This window comes from Oreochromis niloticus, linkage group LG20, assembly GCF_001858045.2.
Source record: "Oreochromis niloticus isolate F11D_XX linkage group LG20, O_niloticus_UMD_NMBU, whole genome shotgun sequence".
Taxonomy (NCBI): Eukaryota; Metazoa; Chordata; class Actinopteri; order Cichliformes; family Cichlidae; genus Oreochromis; species Oreochromis niloticus.
In genome coordinates, this window is record NC_031984.2 from 19,493,834 (window position 1) to 19,515,172 (window position 21,339).

Here is a 21,339-nt window from a genome sequence, read left to right on the forward strand (position 1 = left end):
GTTGTATGTACCGTTTGATCCATGCCGAAATGCTGTTAAGTCCCAGCATGCAAAATCCGGGCCCAGCGTGACCTGCTGGTCTAATGAGCAATCTGTGCTCTGTTGTGTGTGCCCGGCTGCGTGTGTTTGTGAGTTCTCTTGGCTGCCATCTGGAAGTTATTAAGTGAAATAAAATAAAACGGTTTCATCACTTTCCCCTATTATATATTGTGGTCCTGTGCCGCGAGGAGTCCAGTTGTATTTAGCTGTGCCGAACACTTACCTTCCCCTGTCAAAAGGAGATGTCACTGTGCCGTTTCTGCAGCGGTGCATTTAATCTGTCTGCTACACCAGTCTGTGAGCCGTGTGTGTTATTGTTATTTGGGTTGGCTCAGAGTCAGATTGTCACCCCAGCATCCCAGGATGCCTACACAATAACTAATGACTGTAACGGCCTATTCTTTCTCTTTTTTGTTTTTGTTTTCTTGGGCATCTGTTTGTGTGGTCTTTCTAGTGCGAGCTGTGATTTCCGTTTCGTGTTTGATTGCTTCTCTGCACACACCATCACTTTTGCTGGTTAACTATGATATTTTGTCTCTCTAGCAACCCGACCTCCAGGTGGCTGCCACGTAGACGAGTTCCAGTGTCGCATGGACGGCCTGTGCATTCCCATGCGCTGGCGTTGCGATGGCGACACAGACTGTATGGACCTGAGCGATGAGAGCAACTGCGAGGGCGTCACCCACACTTGTGACCCTGCAGTCAAGTTCAGCTGCAGGGACTCTGGTAAGATTGTGCCAGATGCTAGTTAAGGGTGAACTTTTTGGACAGTATGAATTAAAGATGTAATGATTTTTTGTGCCACAAGAAAGCAATCAAATGCTTTGTCACAGGAGGAAGAGAAAGTGGAAAATCTTACTCATCAAGATTTACTGACTGTCATGGATAATGTTTGACTGTTGGCACTGGTTTCCATTTTGTGAGCAGGATTACATAAAACTGGATGGTACAAGTTTTCGTAACTTGGAAAGCACTGTTGTCGTTTTTTTGTTTTTTGTGCTTGTGTCAATATAAATGCTGGTGTGACTGTATTTAACTGTAAACTGTATTTAACCCAGGCTCTAGGAATATAATAGAGATTGCCTCCAGACATATGCGGTGATGTAAAATAGCAGTGCTTTTACTCATGAGTTTTGGATTTTCCTACAAGAAACGTGAGTTACATAGAGATTCTTAAAATGAATTATAAACTTAATTTATTAACTGTTTTTTTAAATTTCAAAACTGCTACATATAAGATTTATCCTAAAATAGCTAAAAGACTTCTCTTTACTTTATGGACAAGTTGCAAGTTAGACCACGCTTCGCTGTCAAAGCAGCTGCGATGTCACAAATATGCCTTCCAGATGTAGAGATTTAGTGTGCTCAAACAAAAGTTTAAAAGAAGATCATCATTCTGTCCACTCAGTGCTGAAGCAGCATTGACCAAAATGTATTTTTGAAGGGTGCGCTAACTTAATGACACAAGCTTAAAAAGTGGTATTTTGTGCTCTTATTTTTCAGCTCGCTGCATCAGCAAAGCCTGGGTGTGTGACGGTGACAGTGACTGTGAGGACAACTCGGATGAGGACAACTGCGAGGCATTGGTGTGCAAGTTGTCTCACCACGTGTGCGCTACCAACGACTCCATCTGTCTGCCTCCCGAGAAGCTGTGTGACGGCACAGACGATTGTCCGGATGGTTCCGATGAGAAACTTTGTGGTAAGAATATTCTGGAAAAACTTTGAACTCAGAAAGCACAACATCTGTTCAATGTTCTGTTGTGATTTAACTTACAATTTAACATTCAAAACACCTTTCTGGACAAACTCCAACCCTTTCATTTTGTTTCTTGCCTGCAGACTTGTGTTCGGTGGGCAATGGGGGTTGTAGTCACAACTGCAGCATTATTCCCGGGGAAGGCTTCATGTGTTCTTGTCCCCTGGGCATGGAGCTGGGAGCTGACAACAAGACCTGCCAGATCCAGAGCTTTTGCGCCAAACATCTCAAGTGTAGCCAGAAGTGTGAACAGGAGAAATCTAGTGTCAAGTGCTCCTGCTACGAGGGCTGGGAGCTGGAGTCTGACATGGAGAGCTGCAAAAGCACCGGTACGCCCCCCCCCCCCCCCCCCCCCCCAAAAAAAAACAGGGACTTTTGTCATGCAGAGATTTTTTTTTCTCACTTTACTTTACACTACTAGAGGATTTACTCCACTAATAATGTTTCTTCAAAAGGCTGAGCAGCAAGCATTTTGACATATTTATAACTAGAAATGTTATATGGAGCGAATGGATGCGATGTGACAGGATTTGATCCATGACCAACATGGGGTTTTTGTGAATTTGGGATTTGGTTTTTCCGTACACTTTGCTGAGTGAGTTTCTTTTCTCCTTCAGATCCCTTCAAGCCTTTCATTATCTTCTCCAATCGCCATGAGATCAGAAGGATTGACCTTCATAAAGGAGAGTTCAGTGTCCTTGTACCAGGCCTTAGAAACACCATTGCTTTAGACTTCCATCTCAACCAGAGCACCCTGTACTGGACTGATGTTGTGGAGGACAAAATCTATCGTGGGAAACTGTCTGAAAATGGAGGTGAGGCAGCTTGTTGTGTTCTTTTTTTTCTTTTTTCTTTTTTTGCTTTGAATAGTCAGATTTTATATCTTATCATCTTTTTGTTAAAGCAAAACTCTTGCAAGGTGGTGATTACATAAGCAAATAATGATTTTGACTGAGCATTTCGTGGAAATTAACTTCCGCTGAGCAAATGCGCTCTAATTTCTCAGAGCCAATTGTTTTTTAAAAGAGGCTGTGGTCAGCAGTGGTGGTCTCTGACCCTGAATAAATCCCGCAGGTCATTGTCAGCCTTTCGTGCTCCAAAAACCCAGGTCTGCTCGCCAATCAAATTGTGTTCTCAGCACAGCACTAAGGGGGCACACGGAAAGCTTTGTCTCTTCCTATTTGTCTCAGTACTTGCTGTGCCTGACTGCAGCCAAAACACTGATGTAGCGTAGGAGGCACAACACACTGCTGTTCCAGTTCCCAGCCCTCCAAGTTTAACATTAAAACAAGGTTCCTGAGCAGGAACATTGTGACCAGCTCATAGATCACCTCCTGCTGCTTGTTAAGTAGGTCATTTCAGCAGCTCCAAAGTAGTGGGCATAAACTGGGTAGTGCCAGCGCCTTAATAAAGGAACCCTGGCCTACACAAAGGCACATAAAGGCAGATATCACTCCACTGTTCTTTCAAGCAAACTGCAAAGACATACCCGTCTCGCTCTAATTACTACTGGAAGGCATTTTGAAGAAATGTGTGCTTTAACCCTGAGCCAAAGATTGATCACAAGTTGTGGTTTTGCACTTAGTTCGCACTAAATCCAAATGTTTGTGGGGAAAGAAAAAAGAGGGAGGTCTTGTGTGTTTTCTTAGGTGTGGGGTTGGTTTTGTCTTCAGGGGTGTTTGTGATAAATGTGCCATCTTGAGATTTTTTCTCTTTTAGTCAGAGTAACACAAACCATGCTTTTTTTCCCCCAGTCTTAAAACTTTACTAGCATTAAAACCTCACATGCTATAAAATTGTCATGTTTGATGTGTAGCTTTAAAATAAAAAAGAAGCATTTTCAAATTTTCTGTACGGATTTTCTCTGCTCCGGTCAGCCCTGACCAGTTTTGAGGTGGTGATCCAATATGGGCTGGCTACTCCAGAAGGCCTAGCTGTGGACTGGATAGCAGGAAACATTTACTGGGTGGAGAGCAATCTGGACCAGATTGAGGTGGCCAAACTGGATGGGACCATGAGAACGACCCTGCTAGCCGGCGAAGTGGAGCATCCCCGAGCCATCGCCCTAGACCCTCGAGATGGGTAAGAACCATATATGGATGGATTCCAAACTTGGATGGATATATTCATCCTACTGTTTCTTTCATTAACCAGTTCTCATGCGATGATGCTGTACACATCTGTAAAATCCCTCCTCACATCGATCATTTTCTGTCGCCAGTATCCTGTTTTGGACTGACTGGGATGCAAGTCTGCCCAGAATTGAGGCAGCATCTATGAGCGGTGAAGGCAGACGCACCATCCACAGGGAGACCGGCAGTGGTGGGTGGCCCAACGGACTCACTGTGGACTACATGGAAAGACGCATTGTCTGGATTGATGCCAGGTAGCATCTGCCACTAGATTCTAAATATACAGCGCACGTTGCACCGCATCTACCCACTTGCTTATTCCATCACCCACTCGCTCAGTTTTCTTCATCTCTGGCTGCTACACCAGTTTTTTGTTCTTTGCTCACAACAAACTACATATAAAGAGCAGATAAAAGAGTAACATGAACATACTTAACCTGATATGTCTCTGCTCTTACATACTATACATCTCTCTGTTGTTTCTCAAGGTCGGATGCTATCTACTCAGCAATGTACGATGGCTCGGGGCTGATTGAAGTGTTGCGGGGTCATGAGTATTTGTCCCACCCCTTTGCTGTCACTATGTACGGAGGCGAGGTCTACTGGACTGACTGGAGGACTAACACTCTGGCCAAAGCCAATAAATGGACAGGACACAACGTTACTGTGGTGCAGCGCACCAACACGCAGCCCTTTGACTTGCAGGTCTATCACCCATCCAGGCAACCCCAGGGTATGTAGCATACCAGATAAAGAGGCATAGACATTCACAGAGAAACACATGCTTGCATAGGGAGAGAGCAGCCGTGTCACACATTTACCCCTGCTTGTCAGCATGGCTGAATGTTTTTGGGCTGTAACTCTAAGGAGAAGGGTGGCGAGCTCACAGTTCATTGCTCACCATGTTATTCATGGCTCCTGTTCCCCAAAGACAGCTGACCTTTTAGAGCTGCGAGACTTCTTGTCTTCTCACACTGTGAGCAATTTGGACACCTCCCGCTTTTGCCTTGTTGATCAAAAAGTCACCTCACTGTTTGGCATTTCCCACGGCCCGGGTAGGAAATAAAATCCTCCCCCTGCAACTTAAATGTCATATGTTGATCTGATCTCACAGACGGACATGATTGACAAGATTACAAAAGGGTCGTCGAATTTATTTTTGAGCGTTTTGCCATGTCGCACTGTCACCTTGTTTAGTAGCCAGTGGTTAGGGGATCCCAAGGGTATGTGGGCAGTGGAGAGGCACCGGGTCTGTAACTGGTGGCAAGGAAAGAGAGATCTCACTAAACTGTTGATTGACAGTTGCAACCAATAACTATGACAGTGACGAGGCAACAAGCTGGTTTGACAGATCTGGGATACAAAGTAAATGGGAAAGTACTTCACACTGCAGGCCACCTTTACCCTTTCTCACACACATTTATACACCGCTATGTGTTAATAAATACAGTTCTTGGCCCTTGGAGGGGTCGGGGTATTTCCATTGTCTTAAACTGTGTCTGTTTAGGCTGTCCTTGATAAATAATAGCCAGTGTAAAATAACTGTGGTGATATTGCTTCATACCACTGGTCCTAAAGCTCACAGTTTGCAATTTGCAATTGTCTTATGACTAATGATAGCCTGAGCCCAGAATTTAGGATGACCATCCCACACTATGACTGTTGCTGCTACGTATGTGGTCAGGTGGCAGTCTGACCATATCTATGGTGCTGTTGTGGGGGGAAAAACTAAACTAAAACCAAAGGGATTAAAAATGGAAAACAAAATATTTGGAATTCCAATGGAGAAGAATGTGTAGCTGAGTTGTAGCAGAAGAAGCCTTGTTTGTACAATGAGTTCTCCAGCTGTTATCATAATCCTGTCAAGAGGAAGTAGCTTAGAACCAAATAGTGGAGGAGCTGCAGCTGTGCATTCTAACCCACGATCTCGCTGTTACACTGTACAGTCTCCATGCATCTAACTTCATGTCCTACACAAGTTGAATGATGCACATTGTAATGAATGTATACGTTTGTTATAGTCACACAGTCTGTGGACTTCTTAAGGCACAAATCTTTTTTTCCACTTAATTACCTTAAAGGCCAATAAATAGAGAGTAAAAGGTTAATTTAATACCTCTGACACAAGCAGGCTCCAGCATGTCTCAGTGTAATACTACAATGCAGAGTTATTAGCATTATATTCACTGAAATCTTCAAAGCTCACTGTGAGCCTCCTCTTCCGGTGTTTCTCACAAAACACATCTCATCTGCATTTTTGTGTCTCTCTTGCTTTCTTGAAACACCCTAATTAATGTTTTTCCTTTCCTTCCTTTCAGCCCCCAACCCATGTGCCACCGCTGACGGTAAACCCCTTTGCTCCCACTTGTGTCTCATCAACTTTAACCAGACCTTCTCCTGCGCCTGTCCTCACCTCATGAAGCTGCAGCCCGACAAGCACACCTGCAAAGGTAAGGATAGACCCGTTGTTTCAAAGCAGAAAAACGCACATCACCCACTTTCTTTTCCCCTTACCTTTTCAAATCCGCTGTGATGGAGGATATACAGACAGTGCTGTCGCATATAATCCATTACATCAAGGAGGAAGAGAGGGCCTTTGTGTTTGCTGGAATCTTTTCATGCAATTGTTTTGACTGCTACGGTGAGCCGTGCTGCTGAACAGGACATCTTTTCTGATAGAGGATCTGATTACGTCGCCTCCGTTTGCTCCATATTCCCTTCTTAGCTTTCATTTCCATTCAATTTCATATAAAATCCTGTCACTAAAGATGAAGGGAAGTCTTCATTCGTTGTAGTTTGATTGCATGAGTGGGTTTCATGATGGTTTCGAAGGGTAGCTGTGGGGAATTTTTATACATGTGTGCAGACGCTCTTTCTCGTCGCCTCATATTTTAGCATTTCTCCAAAAATGATCCAAACATGAGCCATGTAGATGTAAAAATAATTGGATTCACATTAAAATGAGAACTTCAATTAAGCACTTATATTTCACTCTGAACCAAATAAGTTTTGACCAAACTTAAGCTTAAAATCAGTTGTTGTTTATACTGATTATGCAAATTTTCCGTTTAGCAGGTGTTATTTTATCTCCACCTCCAATCTCTCTTAAGAATAACAAGTAAAAACCTAACCTTGCCTAATTCCTTATTTAGAATGTATGTAGCTGAAGAAGGGTGTTTATGCCTAATATAAAATTGGAGTTGGAAAAACTGACATGTGTAATTGTACATGTTAAAAAACCAGAAATATGCATTTTATTCCTCTGTTTCTAGTTTTCTATTCCTGCTCAGGTAACGTGCTTTAGTAGATGCAATAAAAGGACTTATCTCATCCTGTCTTTGTTTCTCTTTTCCAGAGTCTCGCAAGTTCCTTCTTTATGCTCGTCAGATCGAGATCCGAGGTGTCGACATCGACAACCCCTACTATAACTACATAATCTCCTTCACCGTGCCGGATATAGACAATGTGACAGTGGTGGATTATGATGCTGTGGAGCATCGGATCTACTGGTCAGATGTGCGAACACAGACCATCAAGAGAGCTTTCATCAATGGCACAGGGGTGGAGACTGTGGTCTCTGCTGGTAAGAACAGCTTTAGGAATATTTGTCATCCCGTGATTTATTTACTTCTTTGTTTTTCTTTTCTTTTTCTTTTTTTTAAATAAGGCTCATAATTTAATATTCGCTGTAAAGTATAATAGGAGGGTTTGGGAAGATGAATAAAAACCGTTTTCGTTAGCACGCTGCATGTTCTGAAAATCTGCAAAGCTTCATTTTGCTTCTGAAATTTGGCAGACCTTCCTAATGCCCACGGCCTGGCGGTAGACTGGGTGTCCAGGAACCTCTTCTGGACCAGCTACGATGCCAATAAGAAGCAGATCAATGTGGCCAGACTGGATGGATCTTTCAAGAATGCCGTCATCCAGGGATTGGACAAGCCCCACTGTCTTGTGGTACATCCTCTGCTTGGGTGAGTGTTCCCTGCACTTAATATGTCTGCATTCAGTTTAAAATGTCAGTTATTTCTCCTAATATTACTCACTTAGGTCTCTTTTGACTTTGAAGACAAAGATGGAAGTTTTTTCTTTTGTTGTTTACTTCTTAGGTATTTTTTTATTCCCTTCAAGTTTAGTCTTAATTTTTGACCTACTTTATCCATGTTTAGTACTGTACTCTTCTTGCCTCTCTCCACATTTCATAATATTCACACTCCCATCACAGGAAGCTTTACTGGACTGACGGTGACAGTATAAGCATGGCTAACATGGATGGCAGCAACCGCACCACACTTTTCACCGACCAGAAAGGACCAGTTGGTGAGCAGATGTACTCTTATCTCAGAAAATAATACAGATTCTCTACAGAGTAAAAGCCCAGAACAAACATATTAGTGTAGCACATATACTATACATAAATAACAGCATGATTTTGATTGGCTTTCAGGCCTCTCTATTGACTATGAAAAGGAGCAGCTGTACTGGATCAGCTCAGGAAACAGCACCATTAACCGCTGTCAGCTGGATGGCTCTAAACTTGAGATCCTTGAAGGTGTTAAAGGCAAATTGACCAAGGCGACTGCACTGGCTATTATGGGTAAGAAGAAAAGTGTAATACTTTAAGTTTATCATCCTTGTCCTCTGTATTTTTAACATTTTTCTTTTGGCTTGCATTCTGGTTATATCAATTATGTAGGAGACAAGCTGTGGTGGGCCGATCAGGGAACTGACCAGATAGGAACATGTGACAAGAAGGATGGAGGAAACTGGAAAGTTTTGCGAAACAACACCTCCCCAATGATGCACATGAGGATCTATGATGAGGATGTGCAGAAAGGTAACAGAAAAAGAGTTACGTGTTCTGAAGTGGATGTAAAGCCTCCTGCATTTAATGCAAATACTAGTAAAGAAAATGTTTGTCTTTGTTCCTCTGATCCCTTTTTTTCTTTAGCCGGTGTCAACCTGTGCAGTAATAACAATGGTGACTGCTCACAGCTGTGTCTGCCCACCTCTCCGACAACCAGGTCCTGCATGTGCACTGCTGGATACAGCCTCAAGACGGGCCAGCAGTCCTGTGAAGGTAAGAAGCGGCTACGGTAACTAGAGTAGAAAAACCGGGAGAAGTGCATCGTGAGGCGAGCAGAAAACAATAACCTAATCTCTCTGAGCAGGCATGGGCTCCTTCCTGCTTTACTCTGTTCATGAGGGAATCAGAGGAATTCCTCTCGACCCAGCAGACAAATCGGATGCCTTGGTGCCGGTTTCTGGAACCTCTCTGGCTGTTGGCATCGACTTCCACGCTGGTGAGTGACTCTAAGGGACGTCGAATAGATAACCCAGCTTGAGTGATATTTTTAAACCCGTTTTTGTGTGGTCTTCAGAGAATGACACAATCTACTGGGTGGACATGGGTCTGAGCACCATCAGCAGAGCCAAGAGGGATCAGACGTGGAGGGAAGATGTGGTAACCAACGGTATTGGCAGGGTGGAGGGCATCACTGTTGACTGGATAGCAGGTGGGGTCGTCGCAAAATGGCAATCACAATTAAACTCGCTCCAACATTTGTGCTTACTGCTTGAGCAGAGATAAAAGATGCAGAATGATTGATGGACTTAATCTTTTACAGGAAATATTTACTGGACTGACCAGGGCTTTGATGTGATCGAGGTGGCCAGACTGAATGGCTCCTTCCGCTATGTTGTCATTTCCCAGGGCCTGGACAAACCCAGAGCCATAACTGTCCACCCAGTGAAAGGGTAAGGCTCCTTGCCAGAAGATTAATTTTGCTTTCTGTAATAATGCTGCTTTAAGTTACTTGGAGTGTACTCCCAAGCATACTTCTTCCTCTGACTAAAGTTTTAAATAATCCCCTGCTTCTTTGGCTGTAGGTATTTGTTCTGGACTGAGTGGGGTCAGTATCCTCGTATTGAACGCTCACGGCTGGATGGCTCCCAGAGGCTGGTCATGGTCAATGCGAGCATAAGCTGGCCAAATGGAATCTCCATTGATTATGAGGTGTGAACAACAACTGACTGCACTTCCGAAACACACTTGGCTTTATTAATACAGGGTGTTTCCAACGTATGATAATTTATACCATGACTTTTCAGAGACTGGACTATTGGTCAGCTGGTCTTTAAATGGATACAACAGAGATAAAATATAAAGGAAAAAATTTTAATCATCTCATTTTATTTGATAAATTCTAATCCATTTATCTAAAACATTGTTTAGATTTTGAAAGGACTTCCTCTTGGATTCAGTTTTCTTATAAAGTTAAAAAGGTATCTTTAAACCTTTTTTAATGTAAATTGTAATAATATTTTAAAATACTGAGAATTTATCTTTAGGTCGGACTCACCTAAAGTCACTTGATATTCACTAAAAGATTACGTGACAAACTGGTTATCAGCTAACTGGTCTCCCAAATACGGGTTCAATTTAACTGAAATCTTAGAATTTTGGTCTTTCCTGAATAATCACAGTTTTTGTTTTTGTTTTTTTACTTTCTGTCCTCAGGAGGGTCTGCTGTATTGGTGCGATGCCAGGACAGACAAGATCGAGCGCATCAACCTGGAGACTGGAAAAAACAGGGAGCTGGTTCTGGGCAACAACAACATGGACATGTTTGCTGTATCTGTATTTGAGGAATACATCTACTGGAGTGATAGGTCAGTCTTTACGTTGTTTTGAACAATACTTCATGTTGTAAGAGTGTTCTTTTACTGACTGTTTTATTGTTCTTGTTCTTGTTTTTTAGGACCCATGCTAATGGCTCCATTAAGAGAGGCAACAAAGACAACGCTACAGATGCTGTGCAGCTCAGGACAGGCATTGGTGTACAGCTCAAAGATATTAAAGTTTTCAATAGAGCCAGACAGACAGGTAGAAACATGCACAAACACACACATATACATATTATCATAACCTTAAAAAAGTCGCTTTTACTGTTTAAAATGTCCTGATAAGATGGCAGCTGCTTAACACAATGACAAAATTAATCACCACCTTTAGTATTTAACCATACTCATTGTTGGTGTAACAGCAATGCTAATAAACTGTGTGACTCTCTCCACAGGGACGAACGTCTGCAAAAACAACAACGGCGGCTGTGAACAGCTGTGTCTTTTCCGTGGGAATGGGGAGCGCACCTGCGCCTGTGCTCATGGCATGCTGGCAGAGGACAACCAAAGTTGCCGTGACTACGACGGCTACCTGCTGTACTCGGAGCGCACCATACTGAAAAGCATCCACCTGTCCGACGAGACAAACCTCAACGCGCCCATTAAGCCGTTCGAGGATCCCGACCACATGAAGAATGTCATCGCTCTCAGCTTTGACTACCACGGCGGGGGAGGGAGGGGAGCCAACCGCATCTTCTTCAGCGACATTCACTTTGGCAACATCCAGCAGATCAATGACGACGGCACAGACCGCAAGATCGTGGTGGAAAGTAAGTGCGGAGTCATCAGTTGCATTTCGCTTTTCCGTCAAAGCGTCGGTAAAACTTTAAGTTTTGCTGCTCTTAAGACTTCCCCACCTGTGTTGACAAATATTTCAGCTGCGTTGCTGTTTGCTACCATATTTTAAAATTCTCTCCATTAATAATTGAATGTTGTCCCCTCTACGGTGTCAGCAGACATCATAATACAAGCATCCGGGAGGATCCGGTGTAACGAACACACAGCTGTAACTTCTCAACCAGTAGAGATTGACATCACTTGAGAGCTGCTACTCGAAGAATACACGCTTGCGCACACTAACACCCACGCCCTGGTTTTTGCTTGTTTCACCACTGAAGTGCCTTTTAAATCCCGCTCTCTTTAAATAATTCAAGAGTGAAGCATCACATTTAAAAGCCCTGGACCAGAGCTGTTCACATCTAACAAGATTCAAAACATGAATTATTTTGTTAAGCACAGCAGGAAAACAAGGAAGGTGCACAGGGTTTGTGTTTTTACTGATTTTGCGCTGAGAGCAAGGGTTTGAAGCAGTTTTAAGAATGACGTCTTACATCGTGTACCGAATGCAGAACTTATTCAGCTCCAAAGAGTTATTCCAGCTGAGGTTAGAGGAGTGTATTTGTCCAGATGAGACTGCACACCAAATCTAAACAATCATATTAACTTTTGACATGATTACATAATCACATTCTGTCATGTTTTAGAGAAGTCTGTTGTCCAAGTGATTAACTTTTAAAAACACACTGTTAATGAAACCTCCAAGACTAGTGCTGTTTCCACATGTGCTAATGGAATAAAGTCAGTCATTGCTGGATGAAAAACGAATGTGGAAAAACATCAAGAAAGTGATCACTTTGGCAATCTGCAGTAAATCTCTTACATCTGGAATTTATTTTATTAGATTTAACGTCACTGAGCATTTCTTATGTAATATTTCAGCCTGTTTGGAGGTAATAACGAGTCTTAATTCCAGATCTCCTTCTGTAAAGTCAGTTTTGGCTTCTCCCTGAGGTAGTGTCCTCCTCAAAAGGCCGTACCATGTCTCTGCTCATTGCATAAGGGCAGCCAATCACACAGTTTCTGCATCGTGCCCATTGCCTTCTTCCAAGCTCTAGTAAGTCTCGCCTAAACTTCTGAGACACAAAGCCGTAGAGTACAGGGTTTACCACACCCACTGAGGTTGCCAGCAGCCTGGCCACGATGGCAAATATTTTGTTGCCAGATGAGCGTTTTAAATGTCCTCCAATTAAGGAAAACATGAGGACATAGGAGGGCAGCCACAGGATGGTAAAGACGACGACCAGTAGGGCTGAAGTGTGAGTGACTTGTCTCTGGTAGCGTTCTAGCTGAGGGGCATTCCCCACCTGGCGTGCATATCGAAGAAAACAATAAATCTTTGCATACATTAATATAATGATGCCTAGTGGCAGAGCGAAGCCAAACAGGAAAAGGGCGATGCTGTAGACCAGCTGGCTGAAGTCAGACAGGAAGGCGAAGCACTGCACAACACTGGACACGGTGACTGTGCGAAATGCAAACTGTGGTGCTGCCAGAGCTGAGGCGGGGACCCAGAGCAGAGCTACTGTCAGTTTAATGCGCCTGTGCATTCGCAAGCGGAAGGCCCAGGTGGGGTGTACCACTGTAAGGTAGCGAGTCACAGCCAAAGCTGCCATGGTAAATACGGAGGCAACAGAGCAGGCAACGCCCAGGAAACTGATAACTTTGCACAGGAAGCTGCCGAAAGGCCAGAAGCCCAGGGTGATAGCGGAGGTGTGGAAGGGCAGGCAGAGTAACAGCAGCAGGTCAGCAGCGCTCAGAACCAGAAGTAGGATGTCTGTGCCGTGTGGGGGTTGGTTCTGTTTCCTCCTCCTCCTAGTAAGAATGATGACGACCAGAGTTTGCCCTATGAGACCAGTCAACAGAATCAGCCCATCCAAGATGGGGACTAAACATTTAATCAAAACCTCATCTCCATTCATTTTGCCCAGATCGCTTCTGTTCATCTGCTGCCCCGAACTCTCCATGCAATCCCCGCCGTAAGTCTGCGAAGTAATTAATCTAATATCTTGTTAATATTAAGCAGCAGAACAGCTTGTTCATGTAGTCTCTGGGTGTTACAGCTGTTGGCTCCAGTTCATGTCTTTAAAAAAAAGGAAAGAAAAAGAAAAAAAGACTCTGCCGAGGCAGTTAGTGGTTTCATGATGATAGTAATTAGTTAAGCAGATAAGATCACACTGGTCAGCTGGCTTTCTCACCGACTCACAGGAAAAGGGAAACAAAACAGTGTGCCTCGTTTGCTCAAAAAGAAACAGACTTGACTGTATCTCGCACTTGCAAAGTCGTTTTCACACTGTGACTCTTGAAGAAATGTAAATTACTTAACGATTGTTGGATATGGTGTTCCCCATTTCTGGGAAAACGGATCAGAAAAATGCAGTGTTGTTATGAAGCTTTTCTTTTTCCCTTTTCTTTTCTTTTTCAGAAAACATGAAAGGATGACCTTAAAGGGCAGTCTTTGCAGAGTTGCATTTCCTTAGCTGCATCAGCACGTCCTTTATAATGTAGTTACTCTATGGCTGTATTGATTCTTGAAACCAGGCAACAGTGGACAAATCCATCCCAGTAGCTGCTAGTTGGCATTCCTCTCTAAAGGCAGTCAATGCTACTTGACTTAAGTATTCCCCTCAACCGGAGACTCATTGTCCATGTGAAAGCTCTTCAGAGGCTTGTAACCTGTAGACTCCGCCGGAAGAAGAGTTGCTCTGCATCTAATGCGGTCCTTAATCCGTTAAGGAAAAAAAAGATGAGGCGTGATGAAAATGAATGGTAACTAACGCTTAGTAATTCTCAGGCGTCACTCGCCCTGCTTTTGTTCTCCCTCGTGAGTGTCAGAAAGACTCTGTTCTGAGAGGTAATCAGCTTCCTGTCAGGTTTTCTCTCTTGTTTGCACAGTCACCAGGGGCTGAGCTGAATTACCCAGTGGGAGGGTAGGCCCGGGTGGGCCCTGATGTTCCTTATTACGCAATCCTGGCTTGAACCAACTTTACTCATCACTCTTACTTGCTTGTGTGACTGTATTTGGCCCCAAGCTGCTCTTTTGGATTTATTTAAGTCTGTTAGCAGTGTGTTCAGCCTCAAAATTGGCCTGCATTACTGCTGATTATGGCACTTCGACATTTGTCTATTAAAAGGCAATTAAAGGCTTTCAGCTGAGAGCAAACAGTTATGTAGAGTATCCCTTTTTTTTTATTGTTGGCTGTAAGTGGTCATAAATGTGGTTGCTAATGTAACTAAGCAGAGATGAATGCACACCATGGAGCCTGCAAGGCTGCAGCACGGTATTCTTTTCCGTGATGATGTGTCTTGTGTGGGTACTGAGAGGGGGGGAAAAAGAGGAAAAATCGATGCTGGGGGAAGCTGCTTTGTCTTTACCCTGGACTTTATCCCTAAAGTGACTCAAGCTGTCCCAGTTGCAATTTTCTTCCCAGAACAAGATCTTGAATGAGAGTATCCACAATAAGCTGTGTTTGTATGCGCAGGCGGGTATCCATAAAATGACACGATGAGACAGACTCTTTAAACTCTGTCCAAGAACAACAGCTGTGACGCACACTCGGTTCTGTATGGCATCACTTCCATTTTACTGTTCCCTGTTTCACCGACCTCTGCTTTCCCTCTGTCTTAGTCTTCGTCCATGTTTCACAGTTTATTAGATAATGCACGTGGATGGGGAAAACCTTAAAAGCTCCACTTCCTCTTTAGTCTCATAGGTGCTCCGTGGTAACACCCTGACAGTGATTTATGATGTGTTGAATTCTCTTTAAAACTCCCACTAATGCCTCTAAGAGGTTATATTTTTTTAGTGTAATCTAAAGCATTTGTTCACCTTAAGCCTTTTACTTCTCAAAGTGTTGGCCTGACAGCAGGAAAGAACTGAAGTCTGAAAAATCATGGGTCCAATATATTATATTCCCTATCACAGATGTTGGGTCAGTTGAGGGCCTGGCATACCATCGTGGCTGGGATACACTCTACTGGACCAGTTATACAACGTCCACCATCACTCGCCACACTGTGGACCAGAGCCGTTCTGTGGCCTATAACCGCAACACCGTAGTCACCATGTCTGGAGAAGACCACCCTCGAGCCTTTGTGCTGGACGAGTGTCAAGAGTGAGTCATTAATATTGAAGTTTGCTGCTCTGCACTAAATCAGGGCCCAGTTCCAATACAATTATTCTTTTTCTCTTAAGCACTGGATTTATTTTGGCTCAGTCAAGTGTAACTTTTTTTTTTCTTTTACCAAGACATTTTGGGAGCTCCCACTGCTCTTAATTCTTGTTTTCGGTTTGTTCCCACCCCGTAGTCTCATGTTCTGGACAAACTGGAACGAGCAGGCTCCGAGCATTATGAGGGCCTCTTTGAACGGAGCCAACGTGATCGTGATCATCGGCAGCGACATTAAAACTCCCAACGGCCTGGCCATAGATCACCGCGCTGAGAAACTCTACTTCTCTGACGCCACGCTGGACAAGATTGAACGCTGTGAATATGATGGAAGCAACCGTTACGTAAGGCGGCTCTTTCCTTTTTTGTTTGTTTTGTTTCCCTGAGACATGGACTTGCACCTTGTGTTCATGGAATTACACCTACTGTTTTTCATTCCTCAGGTGCTGCTGAAGAACGAGCCCGTCCATCCGTTCGGTCTCGCTGTGTACGGAGATTACATCTTCTGGACTGACTGGGTGAGGAGGGCTGTCCTCAGAGCTGACAAGTACACGGGAGGAGACATGAAAGTGCTGCGTGCTGACATCCCTCAGCAACCAATGGGCATCATTGCTGTAGCTAATGACACCAACAGCTGTGAGTATCATCAGTGCTGCAATTTGACCCCTACCCCGGCATTGCCATCAGGTCAACATTTTAATTTGCCCAGTAATTTGATTTATGTTTATATAACTGCAAAACGAATGAAATTCGGCTGTAGTTTGCTGCTGCCATGTCTGTTGCCATGTATATAATAAAAAGCCAACTTTCACAGGCTTTTAAATATTACCAAGCTAGAGAGTTCATGCAAATGTTAATAAATGCAAGAAATTTTCTATCAGCATGCTTGTCAGTCATTCGATGTGCAGTTTAAAGAGCTTCTCTAAAAATTCCTCAGGTGAGTTTTCTCCTTGCCGAACAAACAACGGAGGTTGCCAGGACCTGTGCCTGCCTACGTCTGATGGCCGGGTCAACTGCAGCTGCCGTGGAGACCAGCAACTCCTCGAAGACAACACCTGTTCTCGTAAGAAAGAGGAAGAATTAAACTTCATAGCGTTGCCGTCTTCATCAGAATGGATGAATGTTTCTGAATTCAAACGTTTCTCCCTCACCAGCCCTGAACGTATCATGCGGAAGTGTCGATGGCTTTGAGTGCGGAAATGGTGACTGCATCAACTACAGTCTGACCTGTGACGGCATGGCCCACTGCAAGGACAAGTCTGATGAGAAGCAGTCCTATTGCGGTGAGTTTTTTACAGAGCAGTTAGGTGGTGAATTTAATTTAATGAATAATTAGCTGCAAGACATGTTTAAAAAGAACTCTGTGCCTGAGCTAAATCAGCTGGTCCTCCTTCACAGCCAATCGACTCTGTAAGAAAGGCTACAGGCGCTGCATGAACGGTCGCTGCATTGGTCACCACTTCTGGTGTGATGGCACAGATGACTGTGGTGATCATTCAGATGAACTGCCCTGCAACAGTAAGTGGTTTGTTTCCAAAGTATGCTCTTAGCAGCTGCACAAAGGATAACAGTCTTTCTCAACTATTTCTAAGTCTAAACATTCTCATAGTTCGAATAGTGTCGACATTTTTAATGACACCTCTGTTCTGCCTGTGGGAATGTTTGAGGAAATTATAAAATGTGCTTAACGGAGAGTTTGTGTGTGGTTTAGAGGATGTATTTTCTCTCCATTTGTCATTTGTGAAACTGTTGTATGTGCTTGCAGTGACACTTTGCAAAGCAGGAGAGTTCCAGTGCAAAGATGGAAGCTGCATCTCCAACTACAGCCGCTGTGACCAGGTGGTCAACTGCGAGGATGCGAGCGATGAAATGAACTGCCGTATGTAACTGCCACAATTTTCAACAACATTTCTTCTTCTTTTTTTTTCACAAGTGGACTTCTTAAACAGTATATTAATATAAAATTGACTATCTACTTCAGTGCAATTCATGTGAAACGGTGTAAGATTTATTTTGGAGAATTTAAAGACTAGCTCCTGAAATTTGTTCTTGTTTTTTCTCAGAACCCACCGATTGCTCCCGTTTTTTCCGGCTTGGAGTTAAAGGAGCCTCTTTCCAAAACTGTGAGAAAACCACTCTGTGTTACCTGCCCTTGTGGGTGTGTGACGGCAACAATGACTGTGGTGACTTTTCTGATGAGAGAAACTGTCCAGGTAAGTGCTATCTTTCACTACCAATAGACATTCAGCTTTTCTGAACCCACTAGAGGTTCTTCATTATGTTTTGCTTTCTTTTTTCTCTGTTGTGTTGCAGATAAGAGGAAGCTTAAATGTCCAGTCAACTTCTTTGCTTGCCCCAGCGGTCGGTGCATTCCTATGAGTTGGACCTGTGATAAAGAGAATGACTGTGAGAACGGGGCTGATGAGACACACTGTGGTCAGTCTTCTGCAAAGTTGTCCTCTAATACCCTTATTTTTATCTTGAAAACACACAAAGCATACAAAAAAAAGAAAGCCAGACTGGTTTTTTTTGGGCTTCCCACTGCAGATGGAAAAACACAGCTTACACAGCTTAATTGTAATAATGACCGTAAAATGCTGAATGCTCCCCACCCTCTCTTGCAGACAAATTTTGTACATCCACCCAGTTTGAATGCGGGAACCATCGCTGCATTTCCAGCCACTGGGTGTGTGACGGCTCCGACGACTGCGGCGATGGTTCTGATGAGGACCAGAAATGCAGTATGTGACATATTGCTCGCTACTTCTCTTCTCACATTTAAAGGAGACCTTAAACTCCATGACAATTCCTGATGTCCTGTCCTTGTATGACTTTCACATGATGTCGTTACAGAATCCAAAACCTGCAGTCCTGAGGCTTTCCAGTGTCCAGGCTCCCATATGTGTGTGCCGCAGCGCTGGAAGTGTGATGGAGACAATGACTGTCCTGATGGAGCTGATGAGAGTGTGAAGGCTGGCTGCAGTGAGTGACACAGTTAACAGATGGATGAAAAAGTGCAGAGAAGCGACACAGTTCCCCATGCATTAAAAAAAAAAAAAAAAAAAATGTTTCCATCTGCTTCCAGTGTACACCAACAACACGTGTGATCCTGAAAACGAGTTCATGTGCCAGAACAGGCAGTGTATCCCCAAGCACTTTGTGTGCGATCATGACTTTGATTGTGTCGATAAGTCGGACGAATCCCTCGAATGTGGTGAGCTTTCGCTCCGCTTTCAATCCTGGAAGCTTATTTAGCCTTTTGCTTGATAATGAATGTTGTTTTTGCTAAACCGCCGACTGAAGTTGAGATTAATAACGAATGCGTTTTGATGTAGAATACCCGCCGTGCGGTCCCGACGAGTTCCGCTGTGCCAATGGCCGCTGCCTTAACCAGAAGAAGTGGGAGTGCGACGGAGAGTTTGACTGTCAGGATCGTTCCGACGAAGCCCCCAAGAACCCTCGCTGCACAGACTCTGGTATTCATTTCCTCTCTTTCGCTACATCTTTTATTTCTCTGCAAGCATAATAAGGTGTGAATCATATGTTAAATTTCTTGCTCATAAACACGTAGCCACATCCCACTTCATGCTCTAATATAACCTGCTATTTGTCTATGATTTCAGAGAGGACGTGCAATGAGTCAGCTTTCATGTGCCATAATAAAAAATGTTTGAATGAGACACTGCTGTGCGACCGCAACGACGACTGTGGTGATGGCTCCGATGAACTCAACTGCTTTATCAACGAGTGTCTCAACAGCAAGCTGAGCGGCTGCACACAGCTCTGTGACGACCTTAAGATCGGCTTCAAGGTAACTAATTCATTGTATGTCAAAAACAAATATCATGACTAATTAAATTATTTCCCAGGCTTCATTGGGCCAAAATGTTTTACTAAAATTAATGGAGTTAACAGAGAAAAACAATGTATATGCCAGTAATGATGAGTCAATGAGGAGCTGATTTTAAAAGGTTGGGATCCACTCGCTTCAGGCACGCAGTTATGCAAGACGAAAACATGTTTTGCCTCATTCTTGAAAGTAGGAGGCCAGTCCTGGAACAGGTTGAACTCTGCGTGAACTCTTGTGTCTGTGGTGGTGAGGTTATGGTCGGAGCTTAATTTGAAAATGATAAGATTTTGTTCACCTCAGGAATCCATTTTGCTCTGGTCGGGATTTCAGAAGTATTGCAAACTGACTAATTATGATTGCACAAAACTTAATTGTATATATTGAAACTTTGCCATCGGGGACTTTTCCACAAGTGTGGCTTCCTCTGTGTGTATTCTGGATTGGTAGACTGCAAATTCCCACATGATGGCAAAGCAGAATTTGTGTGTGTGTGTTCTTTTGAAACATAGATGTGTTTAGTGGAAGTGACAGTTAAAACGATTCTGACTAGTAATGAATACTTGTTCTAACCGTGCCTTATGCTGCGATGATGTTCGTGCCATATTTATTTTAAACACATATTAGATGTCAGCTTATCCTTTACCCGCGTACTCTTTTGGAAGACGACTTTGCAAATGAGATTTGCAGCTATTTATGCAGCACTTTTGACAGCAGCAGCTGGATTTCGTTTTCAGAAAGTGAGCAGAAATAAAGCTTTTGGTGAAAGGTAAAGCGCACGTGTCTGTGGCCGATTGAGAGCTGATTGAGACACAGTGGCACGCCTTTGTAACCGGTGCAGGCTAAATGTGAGAAGCGGCCAGATCCGTAGGCTGTGAGATTTTGACACATCTCCTGTGCTTTTGGCACCTTCAGTGCAGGTGTCATCCTGGTTTCCAGCTGAAGCGCGATGGGAAGACATGTGTGGATATAGATGAGTGCACAACCACCTACCCCTGTTCCCAACGCTGTATCAACACACACGGCAGCTTCCACTGTCTCTGCGTCGACGGCTTTGAGCTCAGCCCCAATGACCCCACTGTTTGCAAGTCCACATCGGGTAAGGCACACACACGTGAGTTTCAGTGCGTCTTCACAGCAAGTGCACTCCTAAACCAGTAAAGTATGTTTTTTATGTGATATATGCGTGTAGATGAAGAGCCCTACTTGATCTTTGCCAATCGGTACTACCTGAGAAAACTGAACCTGGATGGTACCAATTACACTCTCATAAAGCAGGTAAGACACATGGATCACAGTTTAAAGAAACATTCAGTGTTTTTCTTCTCTAGATTCATTTCTAATATTGCTCCTGCCTTTTTCCCCCCTCAGGGTCTTAATAATGCAGTAGCACTGGACTTCCACTATGCAGAGCAGATGATCTACTGGACAGATGTGACCACTCAGGGCAGCATGATTCGACGCATGCATATGAACGGCAGCAACATGGAGGTGAGTGAGAACATCTGAAATCCTTTCGTTTAAATTGATAGTCGAGCAATATTTATTGTGGAATGCTGGATTATTGATGCAGCGAACCCGTGATGAATCGCGTTCACTTCTTTGTGAGTCTCTGATGGGGAACTACATCATCATCATCTGACTTATTGATTGATAAACCTGGCAGGTTTTGCACCGAACCTCTCTGAGTAATCCTGATGGCCTGGCGGTAGACTGGGTCGGTGGAAACTTGTACTGGTGCGACAAAGGCCGAGACACCATTGAGGTGTCAAAACTTAATGGGGCTTACCGGACGGTGCTGGTCAACAGTGGCCTGAGGGAACCTCGTGCAGTGGCTTTGGATGTACGCTATGGGTGAGAAGTTACACTGCAGATC

General features: G+C 43.7%; 2 protein-coding genes across 2 annotated transcripts in view; one reads left to right on the forward strand and one right to left on the reverse strand.

The window, feature by feature from the left end:
• Positions 1 to 21,339, forward strand: part of lrp1ab (low density lipoprotein receptor-related protein 1Ab) — a 79,730-nt gene that overhangs the window by 43,833 nt on the left and 14,558 nt on the right. The window contains exons 21-59 of the mRNA XM_005478051.4: positions 583 to 765; positions 1,543 to 1,740; positions 1,881 to 2,126; positions 2,415 to 2,612; positions 3,675 to 3,879; positions 4,019 to 4,183; positions 4,418 to 4,662; positions 6,248 to 6,379; positions 7,285 to 7,512; positions 7,726 to 7,900; positions 8,152 to 8,246; positions 8,374 to 8,523; positions 8,623 to 8,763; positions 8,878 to 9,006; positions 9,098 to 9,229; positions 9,308 to 9,442; positions 9,554 to 9,683; positions 9,816 to 9,942; positions 10,447 to 10,598; positions 10,688 to 10,812; positions 11,006 to 11,380; positions 15,373 to 15,562; positions 15,756 to 15,960; positions 16,060 to 16,252; positions 16,554 to 16,679; positions 16,771 to 16,899; positions 17,015 to 17,134; positions 17,382 to 17,495; positions 17,680 to 17,829; positions 17,930 to 18,052; positions 18,241 to 18,357; positions 18,470 to 18,598; positions 18,702 to 18,830; positions 18,952 to 19,092; positions 19,240 to 19,427; positions 20,379 to 20,562; positions 20,656 to 20,741; positions 20,835 to 20,954; positions 21,130 to 21,317. Coding sequence (XP_005478108.1) covers positions 583 to 765; positions 1,543 to 1,740; positions 1,881 to 2,126; positions 2,415 to 2,612; positions 3,675 to 3,879; positions 4,019 to 4,183; positions 4,418 to 4,662; positions 6,248 to 6,379; positions 7,285 to 7,512; positions 7,726 to 7,900; positions 8,152 to 8,246; positions 8,374 to 8,523; positions 8,623 to 8,763; positions 8,878 to 9,006; positions 9,098 to 9,229; positions 9,308 to 9,442; positions 9,554 to 9,683; positions 9,816 to 9,942; positions 10,447 to 10,598; positions 10,688 to 10,812; positions 11,006 to 11,380; positions 15,373 to 15,562; positions 15,756 to 15,960; positions 16,060 to 16,252; positions 16,554 to 16,679; positions 16,771 to 16,899; positions 17,015 to 17,134; positions 17,382 to 17,495; positions 17,680 to 17,829; positions 17,930 to 18,052; positions 18,241 to 18,357; positions 18,470 to 18,598; positions 18,702 to 18,830; positions 18,952 to 19,092; positions 19,240 to 19,427; positions 20,379 to 20,562; positions 20,656 to 20,741; positions 20,835 to 20,954; positions 21,130 to 21,317 — 6,298 coding nt within the window. The remainder of the gene's footprint in view (positions 1 to 582; positions 766 to 1,542; positions 1,741 to 1,880; positions 2,127 to 2,414; positions 2,613 to 3,674; positions 3,880 to 4,018; positions 4,184 to 4,417; positions 4,663 to 6,247; positions 6,380 to 7,284; positions 7,513 to 7,725; positions 7,901 to 8,151; positions 8,247 to 8,373; positions 8,524 to 8,622; positions 8,764 to 8,877; positions 9,007 to 9,097; positions 9,230 to 9,307; positions 9,443 to 9,553; positions 9,684 to 9,815; positions 9,943 to 10,446; positions 10,599 to 10,687; positions 10,813 to 11,005; positions 11,381 to 15,372; positions 15,563 to 15,755; positions 15,961 to 16,059; positions 16,253 to 16,553; positions 16,680 to 16,770; positions 16,900 to 17,014; positions 17,135 to 17,381; positions 17,496 to 17,679; positions 17,830 to 17,929; positions 18,053 to 18,240; positions 18,358 to 18,469; positions 18,599 to 18,701; positions 18,831 to 18,951; positions 19,093 to 19,239; positions 19,428 to 20,378; positions 20,563 to 20,655; positions 20,742 to 20,834; positions 20,955 to 21,129; positions 21,318 to 21,339) is intronic.
• On the reverse strand, positions 11,391 to 15,361 carry LOC102078354 (galanin receptor type 1). The gene has a single exon (XM_005478050.4). The coding sequence runs from the start codon at positions 13,412 to 13,414 to the stop codon at positions 12,380 to 12,382; it is 1,035 nt and encodes a 344-aa protein (XP_005478107.1). The 5' UTR covers positions 13,415 to 15,361; the 3' UTR covers positions 11,391 to 12,379.

Bases quoted from the DNA above. Each gene is read 5' to 3' on its own strand.
- LOC102078354 (XM_005478050.4), bottom strand. From the start codon at position 13,414: ATGGAGAGTTCGGGGCAGCAGATGAACAGAAGCGATCTGGGCAAAATG.